The sequence below is a fragment of the Tursiops truncatus genome, chromosome 2 (genome assembly GCF_011762595.2).
Source record: "Tursiops truncatus isolate mTurTru1 chromosome 2, mTurTru1.mat.Y, whole genome shotgun sequence".
NCBI classification, from domain to species: domain Eukaryota; kingdom Metazoa; phylum Chordata; class Mammalia; order Artiodactyla; family Delphinidae; genus Tursiops; species Tursiops truncatus.
Genome location: NC_047035.1, coordinates 76246168 through 76270106, shown reverse-complemented (window position 1 = coordinate 76270106; position 23939 = coordinate 76246168). Strand labels below are relative to the sequence as shown.

Here is a 23939-nt window from a genome sequence, read left to right as displayed (position 1 = left end):
TTTTTACTGTCATAGATGGTTAAAGAACTAATAATGACTAGCTCTGTGAATGGTGTCTTACATTTTCTGCCAGTGTAATCCTTACAGCGATCTCACAAAATATGTACTAGTATTTCTACATTGTGGATGGAGGAACTGAAGTTTAGGGAGAAAAAGGAGTCTGCCCGAGGTCATACAGGTGGTAGGCAGTAGTGACAGAATTCAAATAGAAGAACTGTCTGAAGACGCTGTGCTGAGTCATCTTCCAGAATTTTTAGGTTATTAACCAATTGTTAGGTCTTAATCTTAGAGTCCATTTGTTCTTCTTCCATACACACACACACACACACACACACACACACACACACACACACACACACACACACACACAAATCTACCCCTTTCTCTTTGGCCTAAGAAAAAGCCTTATGTTCATAACAACTCCCTTGAAAATGTTATGCTAAAGGTCAGAGCTTCTGTCTTCTGTTTCAAGGAAGACAGCTTGGCTAGAATTAGGCCATCCGTCTATGGCCTAATAAAAAACTGTTTTTGAACTTAAGCCCAGACCCAGTAGGGGTGAGGGTAGTTAAGGATAATACAAATACAAACTGCTGATTTTATTTTTTTTCATTCACCCAGAGATATAAATATGAATAAAGGAATAATACACCCACAGTTAAAAATACCTCTCAGGAGGAAAAAAGCAACTTTTCAAATCTGCAAAATGATAGCATACATATGCAATAAGCCATGTACCCATTACTCAGCTTCAACAACTCTCAACATTTCCCAGTACTGTTTCATGCATTCCTCTAGGTTTTTTGGCTTGTTCTGCTGAAATATTTTAACGAAAATACCACACATCATGAACTTTTGCCCACCATAAAAGAGGAAAAGCATCAAAGGAGAACTTGAGGCAAAATGGAATTTCCCAAGTTAAGATATAGGCAGAATGTAGCCTTCAAGTGGGTCTCCAGTTGCTTGGCAGCCCCTAGACAAGCAGACTGAAAATTTATGATGGAATCTATTACTGACATCATTTAGCATAGCAGAAGAAACACTAAACTGGGAATCAGGAAATCACAGGATCCATTTTCTTGCTCTGACAATTATTAACTTTGGGGCAGGTCATTTAACCTCTATGGACCTGTCTTTTCATCTTCAAAAATCTATTTTTCTGTAATCAGGTTAAATCAACATAAGACTGATGAGTTTGATCCCTGAGTGATCAGGATGACTTTTCAAAGACAGTCACTGTAATAAGGTGACAGACAACACTCAGTGCCGTCTAGTCCCTATGCCACTAGTCAAATGGAAAACAGGTGAGCCTGTGAGTCACGCATCTGTACAAATCCATTTCTACTTCAAAAAATATACCTTAGCTTTGCGCAGTGGCAGTATCATAGCCAATGACGTTTATCTGAGGAGCGATTATTGCTAATTGAAAAAATATACCTTAAGGTACCTGTACTACTTATGATATGTAATATAATATATATATAGAAAGATATATATGCAAAAGATGTGACATTTATTTCCCTTTATTTTATGACTAGAAAGTCCATTACTGTACTAACAGCAGAACAAAAAATTTAATTATAAATATTTAGGTAGGAATCTAGGTTTCCTTGATCTCTTGATTCTTCATCAATAAAAGGAATCTAACCTTTAAATACTTTATAAAGGTTGCTGGCAAAACTACGCTGTTTGAAAAGGCCTTTATGAATAGTTCAAATATGCATAATCATTATCAGGAGGTTTTGAAAAACCCACTATCTATATCCAAACGACTGCCATGGCTGCCAGATGTATACTTGGGACACAAAGAAGAGGATCAACACAACACAATTTGCTGGGAGGCTTCCCGCACAGATGCTAACTGGGCTTATCCAAGAGGGAAATCTCAGAGAAACTGTGAGATTCTGACTTGAAATGATCACATCACCAGATACTGTTAATGACTACCAAATAATGATGGCTAGTCAGAGAGACACGTACGGGAAGTGTGGAGGGGCAAAAGAAGACTTGATGGCTCCAGCATAGATGGCCAAGATGGACACAATGACACAGGCCAGAAAGAGTGAGGCAAACTTGTTCACATAGCGTACACCGATGAATACCACCAATACCATGAGGACCAAGAAGGCTGTGCCGTAGACACGCATGTTATTTAGCATGGCTGCTGACTCCTTGAGTGCATCGTCACTATGAAAGATGGCAGCTTGGGGGACAATATATACCTGTTAGGCAAAAGAAGCAGAAAATAAGGTCATTTCAAACTAATCAAATAAAAGGGCTGTTGTAGTTTGCATTTACTTTCACGAAGGAAAGCAAAACTGAGACAGAAAATGACTGGAGACATAGCCTAATTCATATTTCGATCTAAAATGCCTATAGAAATGAGATATCATGGATTTTTTTTAAAGTCTACATGCCAGGGCTTCCCTGGTGGTGCAGTGGTTAAGAATCCGCCTGCTAATGCAGGGGACATGAGTTCAAGCCCTGGTCCGGGAAGATCCCAAATGCTGCGGAGCAACTAAGCCCATGCGCCACAACTACTGAGCCTGCGCTCTAGAGCCCAGGAGCCAAAACTACTGAGCTCACGTGGCACAACTACTGAAGCCCGCGTGCCTAGAGCCTGTGCCCCACAACAAGAGAAGCCACCGCAATGAGAAGCCCGTGCACTGCAACGAAGAGCCAACGCAGCCAAAAATTTAAAAATAAATAAATAAAATAAAGTCTATGTGCCATTCTGAATACTTACACTCCCAAATGGAAAACCAAGGAATGTGTTAATAATTTAATTAAAGTGTTATACAAAATAATTGTAATGATTATCTTGAGTCCTACTTCTGCTATCGTTACTTTAAATAGTAAGAAATATATCCTAGTGAATAAATAAATGAAAAACATTTTGTTTCATTGGGATAAAGACATCAAAAGAGATAAACTTTCTTTTACTTTCCCCCCACTAGCCCAAGTCTTGCCTCTGAGACTTTAACTTTTTGGTTGAGGTGGCAGGGTGCTGGTGATTGGGTGGAGGGGAAGGAGTAGGCAGGCAAAAGATACCCTCAACCTTTCTCACTCATATTCACAGTACAAGGTGAATAACAGGTGAGCAGTCAATCACTTGATTGATTCCTGTAGCCGATTTCTCAGAAGCTTTGATATCCAATGGCAAAATAAATCCAAATCTATATCTTTTCTATACTTTAGACCACAATTAAGTCATTACTCACCAGAAAAATTTCAATGGCACCAAGGATATACATGGCTGCTGCAAATGTGGTACCAAGATAAAAGCAGAGGCCAACAGCCCCACCAAACTCTGGGCCCAGTGCTCGGGAAATCATAAAGTATGAGCCCCCAGCTAAAAGGCAAAACAGAAGGTGAACAGGATAAAAAAAAAAGTAGGTAAGTAACAGGAATGTAAACAAGTCGTAAAAAAGGATAAATGTTTCAGGCTTTTTGAAAACCCTGAATATGATAAAAAGTAGATTTCCTGGTAGGGAGTAAAAGATGAAACCTGCATACTGCACATCTAATGTTCCACATAAATCAGCACAATTTGTCAGTATTATTTAGAAAAATATCAGAGGATATTTACTACAGGCATGAGATAGATGAATAAAATATATATTCTAAGTAAAAGAAGCTAAGAATGCAGTAGAAATTACGGATTCTAGCTTAAAACATACAGAGAGTTTTAAAAGAAGGTATTCTGAAGTCAAATAGTGTTAGTGCCTGTGGCCACTAACTAAATAGTATCCTGTGCCTTGGAAGTTTGCACCTCTGGCTTTATAGTAGAAATATACAGTAATCAATGACAATCCCCGAAATCCAGCCTTAGCTACTGACCTGGCACCACTCCATTAGTGGCAATGGCACTCATGGAGATAGCAGTCAACATTGTCTGTAAAGAAAGAGAAAGGAGAAGACTGTTACTGTATAAAGACGACATTTCTGTACTACTTCCCCATCTGTGGACCTCAGAGCACTTATCAAATATTTAATTCTACCTACTTTTATGGAGGGAGTTGCCTGTCATACCAAATGGTATGCAAATGAGATGTGCTTCAACACGCTACACTAGTCACACTACTGGTGTCTTGAGTACTCTGTTAAAACACTCCTACATCGTAATCAGTAGGTTAGGTGCTATCAAGAACCACTGATCTCACCCTGGTCTCCTAGTTAAAAACTTGGTAAACAGATTGGAAACTGACTAAAGACCGGCTACAATAACAAGAATAATATTCAGTAAGAAGGGGAACCACCGAAGACTTCTGAGATCATGAGAACTGTATTTTAAAAACGTTACCTGATAGCAGCAGAGTACAGAATGGACTGAAGATAGGAAGTAGATGGAGGCAGAGTGACTTGTTAGTAGGCTATTGTGGTAGTTCAGTGAGAGGTAAGGACTGCAGTGGTAGAAGTGGGAATATAAAGACAGCGTTGAACAAAAGAGATTTCAGAGGGAGACCTGACTGGCTTTGATAGCTGATGAGATATGAGAGGCAATCAAGGAGCCAAATACGGCCCTGAAGTTTCAAGACTAAGAAACGGGGGAAAAAAATGGTGGTACCATTAAGTTATTAATGATATGGATTATGTCCGCTTACCCTGCGTTACATGGCACTCAGTTGAGCACAGGGAGTGTATAATGGTGATAGTAATAAAAGAGGTCCGTAGACGGCTTAATAACAAAATAAAAATTTTTATAATAATCTATCAACTTACAATAAAATTGAGAGATGTGGCTGGGATACACAGATAAGAGGAGTTTAAATTAAAGAAAGACCAGAACGTTCTCAGTATAATGGAAAGAAGAACTGGAAAGAACACCCCCATTTCTGGGGAAGGGATAACAGATGAGACTACAAAACAAAACGAATACCTCTTACCCCCAAACAACAACCAGCTTTGTTTATTGGTACCACACTGGAGTAGCACATCACATTTTCTAACATATTTTCTGTCACAACACTAGTGTTATCGAGTTCAAATCGTTTGTATTCTGAATTTTTTGAAGTCAGGGACTGTATCTTCTACTTCCTACAGAAGTCTTTCCTTGTAATTTTGAGTACATCATATTACAGATATAAGCAGTGAATAACTGACACTAAAAAACTGAAAATCCTTTAGATTTTAGTATCAAAATAATCTCCCCTGTTGAGATCATGAGTCTTTCCCCAGTACGTATTCTTTCTTTTATGCCCAAATAGGTTAAGCATGATACTCTTGAGCTCTTGCAATGTTCCAGGTGATCTTCGGGGGCCAACTCAGGACTTACACAACAGCAGCAGATAAGGACAATTGCAAAGGCCTGCAGAACTCCAGCTGTGCCCACCACCCATGTAAGGCGTAGAAACAGGATCACTCCAAAAATATTTTGTAGACATGGGAGGTAAACACCCATGAAAGTACCCATCTGGGGGGTCTGGAAAGAAAGATGTTGACAAAAGAAAAAAATCATGTAGCCATCTAGAAGAGATGATTCATCCCTTTACTTTTATATAAAAACTTGTACCCTATCATTTTAATTGCAAAGCAGAGATGATATGTTCAAGCAGTATTTTTAAATAGGCACATAAAATCTCCATCTTAACAAATGTTTATCACCATACTTTTTATTATTCCTAGAGATATACATTTTAACTTTACATAGCTCTCCACATATTTTTACATAAGCATCTGATCACAGATAAACTTTTAAGTGCATCCCCAACAACTTAAAATTTTCTGTTCTTCAGGCCAATAGCTTTTTCTTTAAAAAAAAAAAAGGATAATGATTTGATGGAATTCCTTCAGAATTTGGCATAAATCTTTCATAGTAGTTGGTAAACGTAGTTGATAAAATATATCTGAGGGTCGTTTTACTCCTGAACAACCAGAAAGCTTACTTGTAATATTCTTCCATATTTTCATGTTGAGAAAAACTGATATTTGGTCTTTGAAAAACCCAACAGCTTCACAACAGAAAGATGGCATCAGTAGATAGGTGTGGACACTTTTCTTTTGAAGTGCTATTCCATCTCCCCAGAATGCCTGTCTCCCAACTACTAATTACACAGCTCACTCCCTCACGTGCCTGGCATATACCAAGCGTTCAGTAGTTCTTGAGCACAGAGTGATGCCCTGGACATTTCCTCCTTTCTTGTATATGGGGCTCTTTTTATTTGTCCTTGTTATTCCAAGGCCTCACCTTGGTGGGCTTCTTTTTCCCTTCAGTGATGTTCTCTGCCTCTTCATGTTCCTTTGCTCCTTGTGTCAGGTTAGTGTAATTGGCCAAGCGGCTGAGGAGAGAAGACACCTTTGGTCTGGTGTCCATTTCTTCCTATAGAGCCAGAAATAAGAAAGAAAGAAATACTGAAGAACACTGGGAATAAGCATCAGAATGATCCCTCTACCAGAAAACTGCAAAGTAAATAAGAAAAAATTTCACAGGTAAACATTTTAAGAAAATTTATCAATGAGACTTTATTCTCCTCCCATATTATAATATATAATCAGGGCTACACACATTCTTATAAAATTCTTAAATGAAAAGCTTTATGATTCTTTCTAATAGCTTAACTTTACAGAAAACACAAAACCACACTGGCCCCTACAGACAACTGTAACCTCATAAAGAACACTGATAACATAATCTTTAACTACAGTACTACTAACAGTCTACTAACATTTATAGCTATTACTTATAGCCCCAAGCATGGCCAGGTCAATGCAAATCTTTTGTGACTGAACCAAATATTCACCTCAGAACTTTTGTTGAAGAAAGTTAAGAGAAAATATCATTTAAAAAGTAGGAACACTGAGGAAAGTGGCACTTGAATCACTGTCCAATGTAAGACAATGCAGTGCTGGACTAAACCAGGCTCCTTTCAACAACCAGGACACAGATCCCCTCAGAGTCCATGCTACCTTAGTCAGATGAGACATTCAGGTCCTCTTAATCCAGCAGCCTGCTTCCTACCCTTATTTTTGGTTAGTAGTTCTAAGGTAAATGACATTCATCCCAAACACAGAGTTGAAAAATTTTGCAGTTAGTAGATTATTACAACACAGAGATTTAAATACTAGTTAAATTAGACAGCAAGGTTCTCCACATGCCTGTGATGTCAACATTCTTCTTTATTTCATAGAAATTTGACTAAATGGTTATTCATTAATTAGCAATAATTAGATTATATAGATTAAATCAACTACAGTGACAAGCTATAGTAAGTACTGTATTTTAACAGTTAGTTATTAAATTATCCAACCTGCACTATTTTAAAACTAAATGGGGTGGAAAACAGCGATCTTAAAATTTCTGTTCCTGAAATCTCTGCCCTAGTTTTCTCCCAAATATTACCTCAAAGAGTGCCAAATTTTTATCAAAATATTCATCTCCTTCTTCATAATTGGAATTGTTAAGATAAGCATTTCGAGCTTTCTTATGTCCATCATCTGGAAAAAAATGTAAATCAAGTTAGTTTCTCATTGGTACTGAAGAAGCATCAGCACCAAATAACTGCATGTTCCCCCTGTAATAACAGAACCCATTTTCATATTCAGATTTTCATCTGAGAATGGCAGAACTCAATCAGCACTGCTTGGAGAATGTGACTCCCTCTTGAACAGGAGCAAAAGCAAATTTCTAAGAAGTAAACATGGGTCATTCCTTTTCTTAACAATATGAAGACCTCTAGAAACACTATTTGTTTAAGATCCTAGCCTATAGAGACCCTACTCTTAATGTCACCCAAATCTAGGATGAAAGAATAATAGTCACTGAGTACCTGCTCAGTGTACAACACTGTGCTAGACAAGGGCTACTTTCCACACTGTTGCTGTGGATAATGGCAATAAAAGCCCTCTGCCTTCAGGGCTATCTGACCTTTTATAAATGACATTTTTGTACAAACATTTGCCACCTATCTTTTTATGTTAAAAGAGGCACCCCACAAGAATTTGGTGAACCTACTATGAGGAAAAAAAAAAAAAGAGAGTGAGGTTGGGTTCCCTAAAACAGTAGAGTTTCTGTTGTTTGAGTGCTTTCTTAACTTTGGTTCTTTATTGTAAAAGTTACATAGTTCTAATTGTCTGGCAGAAGAGAAAGAGAGAAAATTTTAAAAATTGTGTAAATGTCATTAAAAACTAAGATTTTAGGGACCTCGCTGGTGGTACACCAGTTAAGATTCCGCGCTTCCACTGTAGAGGGCACGGGCTTGATTCCTGGTCGGGGAACTAAGATCCCGAATGCTGCGCGGTGCGGTCCAAAAACAAACCCCCACCAAAACCCTAAGATTTTAAATATTGAAGAAACAGAGGTCAATACAAAAATTAAAGAAATTAATTTAAAGTCCTATAACCTTAAATATGTAAGATGAGCTTGGGAAATAGCCAACAAGCTATCAAAATAACTGAGTCATGTCAAAGGACAGAAGAGCCAATCTGAAGGGGTTCTCACTGGCTAAAAATGGGATAATGTGAACATTAAAAATATATAATGCAATGAGGTCTTCCCTGGTGGCGCAGTGGTTGAGAGTCCGCCTGCCGATGCAGGGGACACGGGTTCGTGCCCTGGTCCAGGAAGATCCCACATACCGGGGGGCGGCTGGGCCCGTGAGCCATGGCCGCTGAGCCTGCACGTCCGGAGCCTGTGCTCCGCAAGGGGAGAGGCCATAACAGTGAGAGGCCCGCGTACCGCAAAAAAAAACAACTAGTCCCCTTCGCAGAGTTGCTATGGAAACAACATCAAAGTCTGAAAAATAATAAATGTAAAGAATTAAGCAATTATCCTGTCTTTCCTGTACCAACTGTATTTCACAGTAACTAGTTAAAGAAATTTTCTTCATTATAGAAACATTCTGGCGAATAAATGCAGATGGAATGATATAATTAGAAAAAAATCACCAGTTTTCAACCCCTAATAAAATAATGGTTATGAGCAGTGATCATCAATGGTTGCTAAAACCATTAGGTGAAAAGCTGAGGCATAACCCACTAATCAATCTGGAACCCACTGATCAACCTGGAACTCAGTGACCAATCTTAACATCACTAAAAGTGGGACAACACAATCTTCTAATGAAATACAATGAAAAATACACTGTGCAACTTATGATGTACTCTTACCCAAAGAATGGAAGCTGAATCTCACCAAGCCTCTAAATGTAACTACCAGTTCACAGAAAAAAAAAGGAGGCACATATTAAACATCACCACAAAGATGTGGTCATCAAATTCAGAATGTGGAAGACTCCACATGACAAATAATCTGATTTTGTCAACAAATAAATGGCATAAACGAAAACAGGCGAACTCATAAATTAAGAGACTTAAGATGACATACCACATCAATTGCAAGGTGTGAAACTTGTTAGAATCCTGACTCAAAACAAACGTCAGGAAACAGTCAGAGGAATATGAATATGGAATGGTTATTTTTTTAAAAATGGGTAAGTAAAATCATATGATGTCTGGAATTTTCTTTAAAATATTCTGGGAAAAAATTTGGTGGGGGCTTGAAAACAGATCTGCAACATTGCTGAAACTGGGTGGTGGGTTCACGGAGGTTTATTATGCTATTCTATTTACTTTTCTGTACCTCTGGTAATTCCCATAATAAAAAGCCATAAAAAGAAATGCAATTATTTTCCTCTCTAATGCTTCCAGAAAATTCTAAAGAGAATGGCACAGCTAAAAATTATCACCACTTTTGAATAATTCATTTATTCAATTAATTCGATAAGTATTAAGTTCTCATATGTTGGGCACCACAACAGTAGACAAGGTAGTTAAAGACTGTACTTTCATTGTGCGTTTACTGAAGTCACAGAAGACAGAAAATAACTTTTAAAAAAGTGGAAAAAAAAATAATAATAATTGGGCTTCCCTGGTGGCGCAGTGGTTGAGAGTCCGCCTGCCGATGCAGGGGACACGGGCTCGTGCCCCGGTCCGGGAAGATCCCACATGCCGGAGAGCGGCTGGGCCCGTGAGCCATGGCCACTGAGCCTGCGCGTTCGGAGCCTGTGCTTCGCAACGGGTGAGGCCACAACTGTGAGAGGCCCGCGTACCGCAAAAAAAAAAAAAAAGTGATAAGTTCCGTGAAGAAAATGAACCATGTACTGGGATAGATTATGACTGGGGATGGGAAGAACAAACAACTTTCGGTAAGATCTTTAGGGTGCTGGGAAGCAGGCTCTCCAGAATTAAAAAACATATATACTGATTTATAGTATTTGCCAATTTCTGTGGTGCAAATACTTACACATGCTAATTTCAAACTACTAATGTGAAGTCACTGAACGTGGTTTTGGGGAGAGATGCATGTAATTGGCTCTCATGAGCTGGTACGAGCTAGCGGGCTGCAGCATACCCTTGGCACAGGGTGGTCAGGAAAAACCTGCCTTTCAGGCAGAGGGACAGCAATTTTAAAAGAGCCTAAAGCAGAAACAATCTTAATGGATTCATAAAACAAAATAGATAACATGGCTGAAATAGAGCTAGGAAAGGACAGAGTGGTTGGAGAGATAGGAAGAAGTCAGATCATGTAGTTAGCAAATGGATGGCTCTTCCAAATCCATTTATTGAGTAGTCCCTCCTTTTGCCACCGACCTATTCTACATAACACCACCACCATGGGGGCTGGGGCCGAGGAGAGAGTGATGTGAGAGTGTATTAATGTTATTTCCCTTATTGGGGGGGACAGGGGTATAGACATCATTTTTTCTTAAGTAAGGGATTAAAAAAGAAACAAAAAGTGGAAAAAACTGCAAACAACTTAGGGTGACAGAATAGTTCAAATATATCAATAATACCAATAATTATAATAAGGCAAACAGACAAGATTTACAAGTTAAAACATGAAGATTGACACACTGGATTAAACAACAAAATCCAGGCATATAGTGTTTACAAGAAACATAATATGCACACACAAAGGCTGAAAGTAAAGGAAAGAGATATATCAGGCAAATACTAACCAAAATAAAGCTGACACAATTTTATTATTAGCAGATAAATTTTTCTTTGAGAAAAACTTTATTAGGGATGAGAGGATAACCATATAACAGAAGACTTAATTCACTAAGAAAGTATATAAATTTTAAACATACATCTATTGTTTATAGTTATCTCTTTCTGTGTAACAAATTACTCTTAAGTTTAGTGGCTTAAACAACACATACTTATCATCTCAGTTAGTGGGAGCTAGGAATATGCGCATGGCTTAGCAGGGTCCTCTGCTTCAGTCTCCTGTCATGGCTGTGGTCTCATTGGAAGGCCTGGGGAAGATCCTCGTCCAACCTTACTTACATAGTTGGCAGGAATCAGTTTTTTCAGGCTGTTGGTCAAGGGCCTTTCTCAGTTCCTTGCCACATGGGACTTTCCATAGGGCAGCTTATAGCATGGCAGCTGGATTCCCTCAAAGCAAGCCATCAAAGAGCCAGAGAGGGAGTACAAGACAGATGTCACAGTCTTTTTGAAAATGACGTCACTTTTGCCATATTCTAATCATTAGAAGGAGTCATAAAGTCCAGCCCTCACGCAAAGGAGAGAGGATTACACAGGGCATGAATACCAGGAAGAAAGGATCAACAGAGTCAGTCTAAAAGGCTGCCTAGGGAGTTCCCTGGCAGTCTAGTGGTTAGGATTTGGCACTTTCACTGGTGTGGCCTGGGTTCAATCCCTGGTCAGGGAACTGAGATCCTGCAAGCCGAGGCGCAGCCAAAAAAAAATGCTGCCTACCGTATCCACCCACCCATCCATTCGTCCACCCATCCATCCATTCGTCCACCCATCCATCCATTCGTCCACCCATCCATCCATTCGTCCACCCACCAATCCATCCATGCCTCAAAATATCTGAGGCGAAAGGGACAGAATTATACCAAGAAATTAATAAATCTACCATCACACAGGGAGAAATGCTGCCTACCATATCCACCCACCCATCCATTCGTCCACCCACCAATCCATCCATGCCTCAAAATATTTGAGGCAAAAGGGACAGAATTATACCAAGAAATTAATAAATCTACCATCACACAGGGAGGTTTTTAGCATACTTTTCTCAATAATTGATAGATGAAGCAGACAAAATAGCAAAGGTAAAGAAATCTGAATAACACAATGAATAACCTTGGCCTTAACAGAGAGAGCATTCGGCATGCAAAATTAGAGACTATACATTTTAATCAAACATACGTGGAAAATTTACATATGGAAAGTTATCATGTACTAGATCTTGAAGACTGAACAAATTTCAAACAAGTATAATATAAGCCATGATCTTGGTGTATAACAACGAGTTAGAATTTAATTACAAAAAAATAAATTTAAAAACGTTGCGAAGTTAGAAATTTAAAAAAAACCCCACACACTGCTTAACAATTCAAGGATCAAAGATTAAAATACTTAAAAATTGAAAGCAATGAAAACACTACCTATTGAGACTTGTATGATGCAACAAAAGTAGCACTTCAAAGGAAAGTCATTGCTTTAAAATTTTACATTAGCAAAGTAAAAAGAATAAAAATTCTATGAGCCATGTACCTATTTTAAGAGGCTAGAAAGGAGAATAAATCCTAAGACAATGGAAGGAAAAAGATAATGATAACTATACCAGCTGTCTTTTGGTTAAATGTCCTTTTCTGTCTCTCAACTTTCCATTTTTCCTGGGTCCTTATGCCTTAGGTGGATCTCTTGTAAACAGCAAGTAGCTGTGTTTTTAAAAATTTGACAATCTGTCTTCTTAATAGTCAAGTCTATGGACCTTAGCAATTGATATATACAGACTGAACTCTACCATCTTTTTATTTCTCTTTGGCTTTCTTTCTCTATGATTCATTCTCATTTTCTCTCTGGATTTTCTGGTTTGTTTTCCCTTATTCCATTTCTTGTCTCTCCTCTCTCGGAGTTTCCACACTCTATTTCTATTCTTTTAGTCAGTTCCAACTCTCTCCTCCTGACTTACATAATATTACTATCTGACATTTCCAGGAGTCTTTTTTTTTTAACTACACAAATAAGACACTGAAATTATTTCATACTGACAACACTGACTTGGGTCAAGGTCCACATTTACCATTTCATTTGTTCAATACTCTTTGTTACATTTCAGAATACTAGTCTTCTGGGATCATTTTCCTTTTACTTGAAGTACATTCTTTAGAATTCCTTTAGAGGAGGGTTTCTCAAACTCAGTGCTGTGAAATTTCAGACAATATAATTATTTGTTGTGGGGGATTGTCCAGTGCATTTTAGGATGTTTAAAGGCATCCTTGGCCTCTAGTCACTAGAAGCCAGTAGCATCTCCAATAGTGACAATCAAAACTGTCTCCAAACATCCCTTGGGGGACAAAATTGTCCCTAGTTGAAAACCAAGAGTTTAGAGCAAGTCTCACGGTAGAAAGCGTTGTTGGCTTTTACTTAACTACAATTGTCTGTATTTTCCCCTTAATCCCAAGTGTCTTGCTAAACACAATTCTAGGATAATAAAATTTTTGCAAATACTTTAAGACATTAGTTTTGTTATCTGTTTGTTGAGAATTCTATCATTCTGTCGTTCCTTTGATGATCTGTTTTTTTTCTCTGCTGCTTTCAAGATCTTTTCTTAGGTGTCCTGCAGCTTCATTAAGATACGTCTAGGTGTAGTTTTCTTTTTGTTCACAAACACCCTTCACCTGTTACTAATCTACTATTTAACTCCTTTTTTTTTTTTTTTTTTTTTCAGTACGCGGGCCTCTCACTGTTGTGGCCTCTCCCGTTGCGGAGCCAAGGCTCTGGACGCGCCCACAGGCTCAGCGGCCATGGCTCACGGGCCTAGCTGCCCCGTGGCATGTGGGATCTTCCCAGACCGGGGCACGAACCAGTGTCCCCTGCATTGGCAGGCGGATTCTTAACCACTGCGCCACCAGGGAAGCCCCCCCCTTTTTTTTTTTTAAATGTAACCATACTTTTAATAAAATCCCACTGAACACCATCATGCATGACGCATTGTGTTAGAAGGTGAGCCTACACCATGAAACAAGATGGTCTCTGCCCTCAAGAATCTTCCAGACGTGGGCAGGCACTAATTACCACAAATGTAGTGGCTTAAAGCAATATCCATCAACTTCCAGTCTCTGGTCTGGCATGTAAAGAGATTAGAAGTCTTCACTCTGTCCTAACCAGTAAAAAGCTGAACAAACTAATCATCAAATCTTCTTAAATCTAGCAGAGAATTGAGGTCACAGGGCAAACCGCTGACCCCAAAATTAGAGAGATGGGCAGATACAGAGTCAAAACTTACCGGAGCAGAAACCTCTGTGGGAACCAATGCCAGGGTAGGATACTTTGCTGCCTGTCAGAAAAAAAGCTCTGGTTTTAAAATTCTCATGTGAGGGCTTCCCTGGTAGCGCAGTGGTTAAGAATCCGCCTGCTAATGCAGGGGACACGGGTTCGAGCCCTGGTCCGGGAAGATCCCACATGCCGCGGAGCAACTAAGCCCGTGCACCACAACTACTGAACCTGTGCTCTACAGCCCGCGAGCCACAACTACTGAAGCCCACATGCCACAACTACTGAAGCCCGCGCGCCTAGACCCCGTGCTCCGCAACAAGAGAAGCCACCGCAATGAGAAGCCCGTGCACCGCAACGAAGAGCAGCCCCCGCTCGCTGCAATTAGAGAAAGCCTTCACACAGCAACAAAGACCCAATGCAGCCAAAAATAAATAAAAATAAAACAAATTTATATAAAAAAAAATCTCATGTGATTTGGTTCAGATCATCCAAACAGTCACCGTTAAAAGGCCAAACTATCTTTTAACATAATCTAATCATGGGAGTAAAATCCCTTAAAGTAACAGTTCTACAGGTTTGGTAGGAAACCTTGGGGCTGTTTTATAATTTCGCCTACCACAACCATGATGGCAGGCTGATAAGATACCTTGGTAAAGGGAGGTCTGGTGGCTTCTTTTGACTTCCTTAATAGTAGAGAGTACTGAGTTTGAGGAAAGAGGTTTTAGGATGAAGGAATTTGATTGACAGCGTTATGGGCTCAGCACTCTGGGAATCAGAGCAGAGGAGGAGGAGTTTGGTTTGAGGTTCTTTTGGGTAAGCTGGGCAGAAAAACCACAGGTCAAGGGAGATAACAGGCTTAACTGATGGACCACAGAATGTAGGCCAGAAATAGAAGACAGAGAAACCTGGAGTGAGGGAGAAGGGACAGGAGTTAACTTGCAGGGGCTACAGTGGATGGAGAGATTCTCATTAAAGCAGAAAGTGGAGAAAGGCTTTAGTAAGAGGTTAAACATTTAGATCAGTGGTTCTTCAAATCTGGTCCCCAAACTGACAGCATCAGCATCATTTGGGAACTTGTTAGAAAGGCAAATTCCACAGTCCATTCCAGAATTAGTACAATAAATCAGAAATTCTGAAACTAGGAGTAGGGCACGGGAATCTGTTTTAACAAGCACTCCAGGTCATTTTAATGCACCATAAGCTCAAGAATCATTGATATTATTCTTCCATATTGTAATAGAATAGGTTTATCATGAATGGGACTCCAGCAGGAGAAAGAAAATGCCTGGAAGGAGAATTTTCTGCTGCATGCTGAGCTAGAAATGCCAAGGATAAGTGTAAGGCATTGCTTGAATTAAATGGCCTTAGGGTTTTCAGGAAGAACAAGTCCTGGGCCATTCCAGCCAATTGTGTTATTGAGATAAACTTTCCAAGGCCAAGACTAGGAGCTGTTACTGAGGAGAACTGGGAAGGAGTCAGCCTGGCCCGCATCGGTTATTCTTTAAAGAGGGGGGAATCCAACACCTAGGAAAAAAGGCAGGAAGTGGGGACAGTGAGTTCCTGGGACCCTGAGTGATGAAAACAGCAAGAGACCCTGGTGGAGAGGGAAGACGCTTGCTCATGAGCAAAATCTGGCTCCACTTTGGCTCAGCAAGAACAGACGCCCTCTCCTAGAGGCAGGCACAATCCCAACCTGCTGAGCTGCCTCAGCTGCGGCAGTCAAAGCCAGAAGTTCTCGTGCAGGCTGTGCTTAGCCAACAGGAGGAGGATAGATTTGGGGATGTGGGTAGCTGACCCAGTACAGTAATTCCCGTACCCTTATAAGTTTTCTGAATCAATTTATTCTGGGAATAATAATAATCATGGGACAATGGCAATAAGCGCTAAGGAAGTTATAGACATGATTGTTCATTGTTATTATAGGGTAGCACTTCCCCCTAAAAAACTCCACCAAACATGACAGGGATTTATGAACTCAAGACTCCTGTGTGCAGCAAAGATCAACATGCTTTACACTGCTGATTTAAAAAATGAAAAAAAAAATGCAGACAAATGTGTATGGTATGCTAGTATTTGTGTTAAAAAAGAGAAAAAACATTTGCTTGTGATACACAAAACGTTTCTGTATGACTTCACAAGAAACTGGTAAAATGGATAGCCATTGGGAAAGGGAACTCAGTACCTGGGGAAGAGAAGAGGAAAGTTTTTCATGATTAAACCTTATATACCTTTTATAATTTTTTTTTTTGACCGCACCTCGTGGCTTGTAGGATCTCAGTTCCCGACCAGGGATTGAACCTGGGCCACAGCGGTGAAAGCGCCGAGTCCTAACCACTGGACAGCCAAGGAATTCCCCTTATATACCTTTTAAATTTGGACCATGTAAGTACGTTATTATGATTCAAAAATAAATGAGTATTTTTTAAATAAATAAAATAATGAGCTTTTATCCTTAGCAACAGAGGAAAGTCAAGCCTGAAATCTAAGGGCATTAAGTAGCCCCATCATGGAGGGTAGAAGCTGTGGCAGCACCTGGAAGAGATTCCTCAGAGATTCCCTTAGTCTGGCCACCCTACCAGAGGCATTTCTAAGGAATCAGGACCCACAGTGATCTGCAGGGAGGAGAACAATGAGAAAAGCTTTCCAGCCCGAAATCAGCCGCTGTCCAGAGCTAGCACCTGGCAAGATACAACTCACTCTCCTGTGGCGGTCACATCTTTACTGGAAGGTAGGTGAGAATTCACACCTGTGACACCAAATCTCCTCCTCTCTTGGTATTTCTCTCTCCTATTCCTCGCTGATTCCACAGTCCTCTGATCTTTGGCCACAGTGTTTGATTTTTGGGAAGAGAGTGTTGAACAAGCCAAGCTCTTGTCATTCTGAGTCTGAAGTCTCATTTGACTTAGACTTATGCTTTCGTTTTTTCTTCTTTTTCTTATGCTTTTTTTTCTTCTTTTTCTTGTGTTTCTCTTTACATTCTGAGGAACTGGAGCTGCTCCCATCTTCATCTGATGTTGAATCCTCCAGTAACTGTTTTAACTGTTGTATCCTTACATCCTTTTCATGTCTTTTATTCTCTTTTATGATGTCATACATGGGATCTTCATGTGCTACTCTGAACTGTTCTAACTTTTGGTTGCCTTTGATTTAAAAAAAGGGCATTCTTTGTCGCCTGTTTGGTGCCCATATCGTTTACAGCACCAACACTGCATGACTTTGACTTCTTTCCCCAGTGGCATCCAAAGTCCTTTGGTTGGTGCGTGGGCCACAAATTCCCTGGCATGTTCATTGCCTGGGACATCTGGTATACAGTCTTCTGGCTTAGTCTCATCTTCCTTGATAAGCCCAGGAGGAGGTTTTTCATAAAAGGACTCCAGGTGCTTGAGCTGCCGCCGCTTCTGCTCCCGGCGCCGCCTCAGCTCCTGCTCTGGAGGCTCCTGCGGCCGCCGCGTGCCCCCAGCCCCCGAGTCGTCGCACCCGGGCCAGGACGACATTGCGGCCCCGTGTGGGGCCGCGAAGACTTCATTTTTAAAATATCAGCAACTATTTGTTTTCCTTCGCTTTAAACAATCTTTCATTCCTGAGTACCATGCTCATCTTCCTGTATCCTTCACTGATTTAGACATTTAATAGTGTTATATCCCAGACTCAACAGCACTTCATCCCTCTCGAGGGTTACAGGAGGAAAGGAGGCCCAGCTTCAGCATACTACTTCCCTGCTGTTCAGTAGCACTATAATATTGTTGTTATAAAAATCTGACTTTATAAACATCCTGCCCCATCCCACTGCCTGCTGGTCTAAGCCACCTCCTCACAGCTCTGGCTTCCCTTGCTGCAGCCCCTGAACCTCTATGTTTGGGGCTTCTCTAGTCTCAGGTTTCAGGTGCAACTACCCTAACTTTCAGACACTTTGGTTCTGGAGGTTTCTGGCCCAACTTCCACTTGCTTGCTTAATTTTGGGGTGTGTGTGGGGGGGGTGGAAGAATGTCCCTGGAGATTTTGCATGCATTTATGAAACCAGTAATCCCCTCCAGATTGTCTTACCCAGGGTCTACTTGTGGTGGTGTTTTGGAATGGGACGGTCCAATAGAGCTCCTGCTCAATTAGGAAAGGTCAGGGTTTTCTAGGCAAGGAGCAAAGCTCTCAACAGAAAGGCATGGATCAACCAGTTATGAAATCAGCAGTGGTTATACTGAAGGGCATGGATCAGTTCTTGGTCTGAATATCTTGGAAATCACGCTGCTTCCAATGTACAGCCTTCAGAAGTCTGGGTCACTACTATGACCCCAGGAAATCCCAAGTGGAATGGAAATTCTGGTTTCTGAATAGCAAATAACCCTTACTCTGCAAGAACTAAAAACCAAACCCATATCCTAGGGTTGTTTTAGAATTATGCAGAATCCTAAGATTCCTTTGGAGGATACCTACTGAGACTGGCCTCAGTAATGCTTTGAATTAAACAGCCCACCAGGTCACTATTGTGCTTCTTTTTTCTCATTTTACCAACCATATAATGCTGATATTATTGGGAAACTTACTGGTGTTTCACTGTACAATTCAAATGAAACCTGATAGGAGTGCCATTGGCTCTATTGAACATTTCAGATTTCCATTTGTTATGGCATATTTTTTTTGCAAGCTGAAAAAGGGTATACCAAATGTCTTGCTCTTTATAAGCATTTTATTGTTGTGGTGCTATTATTTCTATAATGTTGCTTTTTTTCAATTACCACTTATGCTACAACTTGGGCTTAGCTAAGATAAACCTCAGATTCCTCCCTTAGACTCCTGAGCTTGTCTAATGGCCTTTGTTGGTCTGAGCTAGGCAGAACAAGAGCAGTAAGTGTACTTAATCTCCCTTGGCACAGGTTTGGGTCTGAACTATGTGACTAAGTGAACATGAAAGGTTGTCTCAAATGTTATAAATTATGTTTTTGATTTTTAGTTTGGATCAAAAGCCAAATAAGAGGGCTACCCTGGTGGTGCAGTGGTTAAGAATCCACCCGCCAATGCAGGGGACACAGATTCAAGCCCTGGTCCAGGAAGATCTCACATGTCACGGAGCAGCTAAGCCCGTGCGCCACAACTGCTGAGCCTGTGCTCTAGAGCCCATGACCCACAACTACTGAGCCCACACGCCACAACTACTGAAGCCCGCGTGCCTAGAGCCCGTACTCTGCAACAAGAGAAGCCACCGCAATGAGAAGCCCGTGCACCGCAACAAAGAGTAGACCCCGCTTACTGCAACTAGAGAAAGCCCGCATGCAGCAACGAAGACCCAATGCAACCAAAAATAAATATATATATATATATTTAAAAAGCCAAATAAGAGGCATGTTACAACTGGTTGCTGTATCTCTCAATTAAGTCTACTGCTTTCTCTTTTTCTTTGCAATTTATTTGTTGAAGAACCTATGTCATGTGTTCAGTAAAGTTTCTGATGGTCTCCATTTTAATGAGCATCCATGTGATGTTGTTTAACATGTTGCTCTGTTTTCTTCTATTTCCTATAAATTTGTAATTGGGTCTAGAGGCTTAGCCACATTCAGTATTTTTATGGGGGAAGGAGGAAAACACCTTCAAAGTGGTATTTTGATCTTCCATCAGGAGGTACATGTCATCAGGCTGTCTTTCTTTTTGAGATACTAGCAACTGTTGATGATTAATGCCTAGATTCATTAATTTATGAGGGGTTACAAAATGGTGATATTCTGTTATTCTTCCTTAATTTATTAGCTGAAATATTTTTATAAAGAGACATTCCCTCTAATTTACTATTTGGTTACCCACTCGTATAGTTGAAAACAAGATAAATACTTCATTCTTTCCTTTTAGACCGATTCTCAGAATAATAAATTGGTTTACTAGAATACTCCAATGGTGACCAATTTTTTATGAACTCATGAATTTAAATACTGGATATTGTTTCAAATCAAATCCTTTTTCTGCATCTATTAAGATAATTATATGATGTTTTTCCTTCAATATGTTAATATACTAAATTATATAAATTGATTTTTTTTAAAATTGATTTTTAATGATAAACCAACCATGTATTTTTAGCAGAAACCCAACTGGTCACAGGAGTAATTTTTAAAAATACAGTTGACCCCTGAATAATGCTGGGGGTTAATCGAAGTATAACTTATAGTTGACTCTCCGTATCTGAGGTTCCTCCTCTACATCCGCAGGTTCAACCAACCAGGGACTGTGTAGTACTGTAGGATTTACTATTGAAAAAAATACAAGTATGGGCTTCCCTGGTGGCGCAGTGGTTGAGAGTCCGCCTGCCGATATAGGGGACACGGGTTCGTGCCCAGGTCTGGGAAGATCCCACATGCCGCGGAGCGGCTAGGCCTGTGAGCCATGGCCGTCGAGCCTGCGCGTCCGGAGCCTGTGCTCCGCAACGGGAGAGGCCACAACAGTGAGAGGCCCGCGTACCGCAAAAAAAAAAAAAAAAAAAAAACAAGTATAAGAGGACCAGTGAAGTTCAAACCCACATTGTAAGGGTCAACTGTATATTGCTTGATTCAAATTGCAAATATTTCATTTAGGATATTTGTATCTGTGTTCATAAGTAAAATTTGCCTATACTGTTCTCATACTGTCATTGTTAAGTTTTGGTATCAAGGTTATGCAAGTCTCAAACTGAGTTGGGGAGTGTTTGCTTGTTTTTCTGTTCCTTGAGAGAAGCTGTAGAAGAGTGAAATGGTTTTTCCTTGAATGTCTGGTAAAAACTGTAAAAATGCCAGGGCCCACTGTTCATTTGCTTGCTTGCTTTCTAAAATGTTTTAAATTGAAAATTATACACACGTACACACATAAGGGTTCATAAATCATAAGCCTACAGCTTAATTCTTTATCATGACTGAGTTTCACCCTTCTATACATCTCCTCAGCCTGACCCTGAGTTTTGCAAGAGATCTGATGAGTCAGTGGGAACAGTAGATACATTAAAATAACTTCACTCTGCTGACAGGAAAAGAAAAGCATTTAGAAGGTTTAAAAGATCCTATTATAAACTCCCTTCAGCAGGCAAGGCAACTGAAGCCGTTTTTCAACTACTGGGCCAAATTATCCTAAATGAGGTTTTTACAGAATCTGGCAAGATTTTAATTCAAGCTACCACAGCTTTTTCTGAGGAACTATAAGATGATTAGAAAATATAACAAAAATTATCTTTCACTCTTTTGCAAACTCCATATTTTTAAAAATAAACCAGTAAGGGGAATTCCCTGGAGTTCCAGTGGTTAGGACTCCTCACGTTCATTGCTGAGGGCACAGGTTCAACCCCTGGTGGGGGAACTAAGATCCCACAAGCAGCGTGGCGTGGCCAAAAATAAATTAATTAATTAAAATAAAAATAAACCAGTAAGGATTTTGAGGCTGTAGTTAAATGTACTTAGGATGGGAGACAGAGGATGACAGTTATTAACAGCATGAGAAAAAAGAAGAATATAATTTGACTTAATGAACCTAGGAGACAGACAGGGTAGCAGGATGAGCTTACCTAAACTGGATAAATCCCCAGGTTTATTTAAAATTGAATGCAATTGTAGGTTGCCAAATGAGATTAATGTCTGGAGTAGTCTTTTCGTAAATACTAGGGTTTTTAGCTAATACTGACTGAGAGAATTCTTCACGATCACATACTATTTCTTTTTGCCTACAATTAGTTAATCTACTATCTTTTACTACAAGTGCTTAATTGGAAACAAAACCCAGCTTAGTAACACTGGAACAGTACCAACTCCCCTCACTGTCCATTTCATTAACTAAGTCCTTCCCTCCCTCCATTACACACGTGTTCCTGCTCAGACGATGAACCACTCTCCAAACATCTCTACCTATCAGGCATGTATCAGAGACAGAAGCAATTTAACAGTTTAGGGGGAAATCTACCAAAATCTTTCGATTAAATCTTAACCATTCCTGGTCCAAATATGAAATTTTTATACAGAGAAGACGAATTTTGAACAGTTTAAATAAACTATCCAATATAAAAATATAAAAAAGAGAATAGTGACAGCCTCAATACCACAAAGCTAAGACCCTGGTGATCACAATTCTAGCTACATGTTCATGTCAAACCATTTACTTAACAAATATTTATTGAGTGCCTAAGGTGTCAGTGTTCCAGCACATAAACTCACTCAAAGGAATGAGAATTAAGACCAGAAACTTAAGTCCTTAACATACAAAGAGCAAAAAAGGAATATCCCAGTTTCTTCAACTAATACTCTGAACCTATAATAAGCAAACAAGTCAAGTACTTTCTCTATTTTGGACTTTTTGATACCTTATATTTCCCACAGCTGCTTTGCATATATTCTAACCGTCAAAAGTTCAACAATGAATAAATCAAAATAAACTTCAAATCAAAAGACAGACACATAAAATAGCTGTTAATATATTTAAAAGTACTTAATTCACTCATAATTAAAGAGGTACAAATAAGAACTAGAGATGCCACTTCCACCTACTAGTTAAAGAAAAAATTTTAAGATTGATAATATCTACTTTTGATGATAGGGACCTGCGTATGCTTCCACATTCTTCATTGGTGGGTATAAGTTGATATATCTTCTTGAAAATATATATACCTTTTGACCAGGGAATCCCACTGTTAGGAATTTATCCTAAAAATATACTGGCAATGAGAATGCAAGGATATATGCACAAGATGTTCATTGCAACATAATCTGTAACAGTAAAACACCTTGAAATAACTTAAATGCTCATGAATAAAATTACAGTGTAGGAATAAATGAAATTCTATTCTACTACAAACAAAGACATGAGGCAAAACTTTATGTACTGATATGGGATGTCCAAGATAAAATATTAAGTGAAAAAAAAGGAAATCACAGAACAGTCTGTATAGTATAACTCCACTGATAGAAAAAGGAAGAAAGATAGTCATAGTATATAATATAAAAATGTGTAATAAAAAATTTCTATAAGAATTCACAAAAAAGTGTCAATAGCAAGTACCTTGGGGGAGTAGAAGTGAGGTCGTGGGGAGAAGACATACTTTAGAAGACCTTTCCTTTTTTTTATATGTACTTTTTGTATTGTCTGAATTCCTCACCAGCGTATGTTTTATTTTTATATTTAAAAAACTCATCAGTTCTGAGATGTGGAATTCTTGTCAAATTACAAGCTTAGTGCAATTTAAATAAATGATACCTAGAAGAAATCAATTCATTTCCATAACTTATTTCACAGATAAGGACTGGAACATCAATTTCTTTGGCTCGCTGAATGTTGTGCTGTTTATGAAGTACTTTCAAGAATGAAAACGAAGGTGATCATAAGATATTATAGAATATTATATCTTCTTTTCAAAATTATCTGGAAAAAAGAAGCTCTAACTCTTACAGACCTTTTTTTAAACCATAGACCATGTAAAATTACTTTTTAATGTAACTAAATTGAATCTTCACAATCAACTGCAGAAGTAGATTCCTAAAATTTACCAAGTTGGGAATAGAAACAGCAAGAAAAGAAGCTGAGGAGTAAAAAGTAGAAAATGGGTACAGAAAATAGAATTAGAGAAGGGAGTAATGTCTCTTAGTATAAGCAGGAAAAGGGTGACTTTAGAGAGAGTCAGTTCCCACAGGAATACTATACCTAACAGCTGGCTGTGTTCCCCTGTGATGGAGTTCTGACTCGGGTCTGAAAAACAA

The 23939-nt window shown here is 39.3% G+C and overlaps 1 protein-coding gene, 1 non-coding gene and 1 pseudogene across 8 annotated transcripts in view; 1 reads left to right on the top strand and 2 right to left on the bottom strand.

Moving 5' to 3' along the window:
* The window catches only part of SLC12A6 (solute carrier family 12 member 6), an 89318-nt gene that overhangs the window by 19998 nt on the left and 45381 nt on the right, over positions 1-23939 (bottom strand). For 3 of the 7 annotated variants that reach the window (XM_004310923.4, XM_073800705.1, XM_004310926.4), the window contains 7 exons: positions 23884-23928; positions 7337-7431; positions 6185-6316; positions 5273-5419; positions 3838-3892; positions 3219-3349; positions 1978-2219 (listed from right to left, as the gene is read on the bottom strand). In XM_004310923.4, coding sequence (XP_004310971.1) covers positions 1978-2219; positions 3219-3349; positions 3838-3892; positions 5273-5419; positions 6185-6316; positions 7337-7431; positions 23884-23928 — 847 coding nt within the window. Of the gene's footprint in view, positions 1-1977; positions 2220-3218; positions 3350-3837; positions 3893-5272; positions 5420-6184; positions 6317-7336; positions 7432-8571; positions 8725-14260; positions 14312-23883; positions 23929-23939 lie in introns of those variants that run through there. The other 4 variants (XM_019935219.3, XM_019935220.3, XM_073800704.1 and 1 more) reach the window with 3 other exon arrangements.
* Positions 1360-1495, top strand: LOC117311394 (U4 spliceosomal RNA). The gene has a single exon (XR_004525598.1). It is a non-coding gene; the product is annotated as a U4 spliceosomal RNA (small nuclear RNA).
* Positions 14320-23876, bottom strand: LOC109549998 (retinitis pigmentosa 9 protein pseudogene; annotated as a pseudogene).